The following is a 7,133-nucleotide window of genomic DNA, read 5'->3' as shown; positions in this document are numbered from 1 at the left end:
ATCTGAATAACTAAAAAACAGAGGATCAGTTCTGGCATATATCAGTTCAGTTATTGTGAAAGATGAACTGACGGATGCTCTAACTGATCAAATCAATTTGAAAACAATAGTTAAACAGTAAAATACACAATATATGTTTATGAATATTTGGAGATTTCAACTGCTCCTACGTCACCCCTTCTACCATCTCGGGTAGGATTCACTAGAAAACTTTGATTTATACAATACCTTGTACAAACTCACCCAGCTTAGGATTTACACTATTGCCTAGTCTGAACTCCTAGCTTAGACTGAAGGCAGCACCTTTCAGCCAACACTTCTTTAACGCATGTGTGTCAAAGACTACATACACAAGTTTAATGTCTTTGTACAAAACTGTATTTGAGTGGTGGTGGTGAGTAAGTGTGTGTGAGAACTGAACAATGAATACACCGAAAGGTGTTCTCACACACTAAGGGAAAAGATCTTCTAAACTAAGCTGATATGACTTTTTGTATTCTCTCTGCGCTGATTGCTTCTTGTAAGCTGATAAGCCGTAAGCATGCCCTCTCTTCTTTTTCTCACTCACTTGTTCTTTTTGTTGGTCTTCACTGATATTCTATTTATAGGTGAGATACTGATCGTACAGTGAGACTCAATTATTGTATCCGTTACAGTTTGAACGTGTTCTTTGAAATTTGTGTATCGACTTTTCCGACACTCATTCAAGAACCTCTTGACTTTAATCTTTACTGCAATGTCCATTATTATACCTTGATAGTACAATTGCTTTTGTATCTTTGTGCGTAGCTGGATTTCACTTAAAATAAGCTTGTCTTGATCTGCAACTGATTGATTCCTAACTGATGCTCTTAATTAGTCATCTAAACTGATCTTCAGTTAGGTTGGTAAAATCAGTTAACTCGTCAGTTGAACTGATTTCACTCTTTCAGTTGAACTGGTCAGCTGGGCTCTTCATCAGTTGAGCTCTTCATCAGCTGGCTGAGCTTCTGAAGTTCTCCTGCTGAACCACCTATCAGCTGGACATCAGCTGGAGTGTTCTTTGATATGTCAGTTGAGTTGATTTAGTTTGGGCAATCAGCTGGCACTTTCAGTTGCGTCTTGATAGCTTCAGTTTGGCTCAAATAACTGATCAGTTCGAAACCTGATCACTTCCAGCTTACTGCGCGCTACAGTAAATCATTAGGAACAAAGTAACAAGTTTTGTTGTCATCAAAATCAAGATTGCGAACATGAAATGTTCCAACATAAAATTAAAGAAATCCTTGAGAAATAACAAGAAATTCTTGGAACTTTAAAATATATTCAAACAAGAATCCGAACTCTAGAATAACAACCAAGGTCTAGTAAAATGAACTCGGAAGAAAGTTAACGCATCTTTTGGTACCGAACCTTTATTACATAAAAGAGAGAATTCTTTTTCTACATGATGTTACTATTTAATAATATTTAATATGTTTGAACAAAATTATCAAGGAATTATGCCCCTCTCATATATTATTTTCAAATTGAATCTATTTACTATATACCCTGAGCAAAGAAACGATACAAAGTTGTGTTAAGTGTAGTTGAAAGAATCTACGGAAGGAATCATTCGTTGCGATTGTGTAGTTAGGCTAAGAAGAGAGGTCTGTAAAACTCGTTATAAACGACCTGACGACATTTTGGTCAAATAAAATATTTAATTTATTTTACTCAAGTATGATAGACAAGTAAAAAAATTTCTTATAAATGATATATATGTTGGAAACTTTGCATAGCCCTATGCTTTTGGCAGACTCGTTACGTGTAACAGCGTCACATACTAAGATCTGAAAAATATAGTAAATAAGAGAAAATGGTAATAAAAATTATATTTAAGTCTTTTAATAACATGGGAGTAAAAACTAAACAAGGGGAGGGAGAGTGCATAATAAAATAATTTTATTTAGGAACTAAACATAAAAATGAGTTTGCGTTTGAGAATTTATCTCCAATTTGCCCTTGTTATAATTCTGATAAAAAAAAAATATGTAGCAATTTTTATATATAATTTAATAATATTATATGGAATGATTAATATGTTATTTTAAAAAAATAATAATATAAAGAACTTAATAATAAAAGGCGGATTTGAAAGCACGAACATTTTTAAAATTAACTTGATTGCTTGATTTTAAAATAATTAGTTGTAACAAGGATTTTCTTATTTTTATTGACTTTGAAAATTTTGATAAAATTTATCCCATCTTTACAATTTGTGTGTTTAGAAGATGAAGATGATGATTTATATTCAATTTTTTTATTATTTTTTTAAAAAGATGACAATAATCATAACAACATTACACATTTCTAAATCATAAATCTAAGAGTAATACTAAATGTATAATTATATAATAAAGCTTTGCTATTATATCATAAAATTTTTCTATTACCTCTTGAGATTTTGCATTGAATTTATCATGAGATTTTAATAATGAAATTTTGTAGTAAATTTTGTATTAAAAATGGTTATACAAATTTAGTTATACATATAACATTACTCTAAATTTAAATAATTATTTTACTTATTTGAACATATTCAATTAAATTTAAATCATTGTACAGACGTTTGACTTCGTATAAAAGTCGTTATATATTTTTATTTATGTATATAATTATAAATATTTAAGAAAATTAGTCATTGTAAATATTTACTCAGTCTTTCAAGTTTTTAAATTTTTTATAAAATTGTATTTTTCTACATGTCAAAAACAAAATGATAGGAAAATGGAGTGGCGCCAAGTAAGTCCAAATGAGGAAGAAACCAAGTCAAAAACAGTCATGGTGAGAGTGAAAACTCAAAATGCACACAACCAGCGAAAATAGCATTACACCAATTCATGTGTTGGAAGAGCATCAGTAGATTCCAGGCACAATCTTGTAGGGAACCTTCTCACAGTATAACTTCCAATACTTGCCATACCTGTCAAGTCCCCCCACCAATTTCAACTCAATTAATCATTTATAGGCACCACAATAACAATATTAGAAACGGAGCAACTTGTGGTGTGCTTACTTTGATCTGCATCGATCATCATCCCTTTTCGCTCGATCAACAAGAAGAATGGTGAGGAACACCACGTAAAAGTAAGGAAGAAACTGCAAGCAAAGATTAAATTTTAGAAATCTCATATGGAGAGAGAGAGAGAGAGAGAGAGAGAGAACAAGCCACCCCATTTTGTCATCACTTACGTGCCCAAACAGAGCTGGTAAAGTCCAGAAGAAGGCCCCCAAGATTTCCGGCACATAATGGAAGTGACGAGCCAAACCCCACCTGCGTAACCCAAAAAACACGCAATATCATCTGAGAATCCGATCAAATCTAGAAGGATTAGCCGATAAGTTTTTCGGAAAGTTTTACTTCCCAAGGTAATCAACCGGCCAGGAGATCCATTAATCTGAAACTAGATATTCATTTCGCAAATGTCTTTGCCCAGAAGGTGTATGATTATAAAGATAAAATGCGAGTGGAGAAATTATATTTGGAACTGACTTTGGATCATCACCTACCACAAAAATAGAAATTAACTTACCATCCTGATGTCAGTAAAAGGCTGGTCTTTGTCTCACCAGCAGTAGTTGTATAAGAGGCCACAATCTGTATCGTAAATTATATCACATTATTTATTGAACGGAAAATATTTAAAAAAAATTAATGTGAAGTTCCAGTTGAGGGGTATAAACTTCATAGAATAACCATGCAGTCACTTATACCTTGGACGGCGCTTTTCCCCAAACCAAGCATTTTCCGTTTGTCCTACGGAATTCTTGCCTTTGCCTGTCACAATCATAATTTATATATATGCAAAGAATGCCTGCTACAAGGATACACAGAGCAAACTGCATAAAAAGATGATTAAGGATATGTTAGAAACACAAAACATAGTCCGTGTGCAGAGACAAAGTATCAGCATGTACCATATTTCACGCTTGTTCGATCATCATAAGCAAAAAATATTCCAACTAAATCAATCAAAATTCTTGATAATGACAGCTGGAACCAAAGAGACTATTCTCGCTCAATTGGTTTTGAGCGTGCTGCTTAGTTTTTCTGGCCTTCCAGGCATGGATAACATTTTATTTCTGATAATCCACCTTCGTTTAATCTTGTTGTACTGTTCTATGTGAAACTACCAAATCATACCAAGATAAAACGAAATTGTGAGGAAGAGAAAGAAGCCAAAATGTTTCAGTGAAGATGAACTCTTTTGACTAATTTCAAGGAACGTGAAGCTGAAAGCCTGAAACTGTTTGAGCATTCTGACAATTGAATGCAGTTGACGTCAAACTCTGACTAAAAAAAAATTGCCGAAATAAATCTCTAGCACAGAAGAAAAGTAATTTTTTTACTGGCCATTGTAGATTCTTTAACATGAGATGTGTTTAAGCTACCTGAAATCCCAGATCTACAGGATGGTTGACAAGATACATGCCAGGAGATGTATACACAGATGGGACCCAGACCAAGCATCCCCAACATATGTAAAAGCCAGCTACAAACGAACAGAGAAAAATTCAACAGAAGATAACCACCATAACAAATTAGGGGAAACATGCAAGCAACAATGAGAAGGCATAGAGTCTTATGCAAAAGAGACCTCTGTCATGAGCAATATCCATTGTGTTCCAATATCCAGCTTCCCACCAAAAGAATTTTGTAACATACACCAACATTAATATGGTATTTACCAGCATGGAATCAGCCAGCCTCCCATATGTTTCGTACTGAAGGGAAAGAAAATAGCTGTGATAAGTGAATTTTTTGACATTTTTGTAAAATTAAAGTGAAATGAATCATAATAAGAGCCAGCAATAAATGGAGACACTCAGACAAAAAGAAAATAAAGAGTTTAATATACCTAGGAAGACTAATTATCATTATGACGTCAATTGGCTTACTATAACAGGAGAAATTTACTGGATTTTAGCTAACTTGAGCCGGAATAAATGGTGATTGAGCATTTGGACTTAGTTCATGTGGAATATTTAATAAGATAGTGAGGGAGTGTAATAAGAAAGGCTATTTACGCTGTAGTATCAGAGTGTATAATGATATTACCTGCTTTATGCAGTAGGTCACAGCAAGAACAGCCCAGGACATCATCCCAAATCTACAGTTTGTAAAAACTTTAATATCGAAGTTCTTTCCAATGCGAGGATACAGCTCCATTCCCTGCAAATTTGTGGATCACTCATTGATGCATAATCTTTAGCAAATTAAGTTTCTAGACCACATTTAAATTAGTTATAAGGAAACAACTCATTAAAACAGAAGCTGCTGCAGTGCTCACCCAATAGAAATCGATAACAATATTTCCTGATGACCCAGAATCACTTGAAGATGGTGCAATTTGACCCTTGAAGAGATGCAACATTATTCAGAATATTAGTTATATGTTTGAGACCAAGGACTTTAAGTTTGCGAGAGTACTGCCATGAGCACTTACTTTGACGTATAAGAAAATACAGAAGACAAAGCTTCCGAAAATGAGTGCTGAAAAAATCTCGCCCAAATGATCATACACTAATGAGGGTTCAAAAATTTTAAACCTGAGAACAGTTCAATAATTAACAAACTCAATCAACAAGCTGGGCAATCGAAACGAGGAGTGAAAATATAAATGGAGGTAAAACTTCTCAACAATTCCTTAAGCAGGTCATAATCTGAAACAACTTGCATAAAGTTTTATTAGCCTGTATAAGGGGAGAATAAATTAGCTACTAACACAGGCCTCACAAAATCTTGGAAAGAAAAACAATAATAAGATATAATGGAGAAAATAAATTAGCTGCCATGTAGCTTCGATCAATTACTTATGAAAAATGATTTGACAATCATGTTCTATATATGAATTAGACATGATAAAAGAATATTACTTATGTACGATCAGATGCAAAACAAGTTCTACAACTTCATGCCAGTGATGGTTTAAGCAATTTAAAAGTTAAAGCCTCCTAGTCTCTGGAGTAATCAAAACAGAAACAATATTCAAAAGAAAGTTCTTAAGAAACTAAAGTGCCGGTTGCAAACAAATACTTGAAGAAAATCTTACCACCAGAGGCCAATGTAAGTAACTAAAGTTACAGCATAAGCTAAAACGCCATTAGCCTGCAATTAGCAAATGAAGAATAATTTATTAGACAAAAACTTAAACAGCTAATCAACACTTGATTATTGGCTGAATGCTTGTATCTATGCCCCTGTCAATAATTATACAATTAGAAAGTATTTTTTTTATCAATAAACAATCATCAACCTTTGAATTTAAAATCATAATCATGTGGGCTTACAACCTTGTACACAGGTCTATTTCCAGCGGGCGAGATAGGGCCCTCAACCAATTTCCCAGGTAAGAAAAGCTGAAGAGCAGCCTCAAATGCTGCATAGCAAGCAATGATCTTCCATGCAGTTGCAGTGGGTTTTGGCCAGATATTAACGAATCCCTGCAGGCCTTGCTCCCTGAGGTTATTCCATGTTTGCACCACAGACCCATCGGCATGTACCATGGTATACCATCTGTGCACAGATGAATTATTCACGAATGAGTTCCATCAAAGTAGCACCACATCATAAATCTGGGGCTAGAAATCATACAGAAACTAATAGGCATTACAGGTAAATGTAAATGATTGATTTAAATCAAGATTTAATCTTTTTATGGCAGGTATAAGCTTAACCATGAAATTGGCCAAATACAGGAACTGCATAGCCCCGAGAGATCTCAATAGCCAGAATTGATTGGCACATTCGAAACCATAAAAAAAACGACAATAACCACTTAATCATGAAGGTGGGCAATTGGAAAATGAATAAATTGGATACCAAAGGAAAAGCAGATCTAGAAAGAGAGGTCTGAACTTACAGTAGAATGACAAAAGGAGGGCAGAGAGAAAGAAGTGATAACATGGAAGCGTATGTCACCATCGGTGAGTGCACCATATTCGACTCCGACCCCATTTTCCCCCCTTCCTTCGTCTTCCTCCCTGCTCGGTGGACTGTGTAGTCAATCTTGTTAGACTGCTAAATGCCAGGAGACTGTTCGAGCAAAAACAACCAATATCTTTGATTGCTTTCCACCAAATTATATTATATATATATATATATATATATA

At 34.3% G+C, this 7,133-nt stretch overlaps 1 protein-coding gene across 1 annotated transcript; it reads right to left on the bottom strand.

The window, feature by feature from the left end:
* Positions 1-2,754: 2,754 nt before the first annotated feature.
* LOC140986836 (7-dehydrocholesterol reductase) lies at positions 2,755-7,097 on the bottom strand. Its single transcript, XM_073455203.1, has 13 exons — positions 6,885-7,097; positions 6,316-6,538; positions 6,075-6,130; positions 5,469-5,571; positions 5,313-5,378; positions 5,081-5,194; positions 4,620-4,746; positions 4,414-4,514; positions 3,736-3,861; positions 3,555-3,619; positions 3,214-3,295; positions 3,038-3,120; positions 2,755-2,944 (listed from the first exon to the last, which is right to left on the bottom strand). The coding sequence occupies exons 1-13, from the start codon at positions 6,977-6,979 to the stop codon at positions 2,878-2,880; spliced, it is 1,308 nt and encodes a 435-aa protein (XP_073311304.1). The 5' UTR covers positions 6,980-7,097; the 3' UTR covers positions 2,755-2,877.
* Positions 7,098-7,133: the final 36 nt, after the last annotated feature.

Source organism: Primulina huaijiensis, chromosome 10, assembly GCF_012295235.1.
Source record: "Primulina huaijiensis isolate GDHJ02 chromosome 10, ASM1229523v2, whole genome shotgun sequence".
NCBI lineage: Eukaryota > Viridiplantae > Streptophyta > Magnoliopsida > Lamiales > Gesneriaceae > Primulina > Primulina huaijiensis.
Note: the sequence above shows the minus strand (reverse complement) of the source record. Positions and strands in the feature narration are given on the sequence as shown.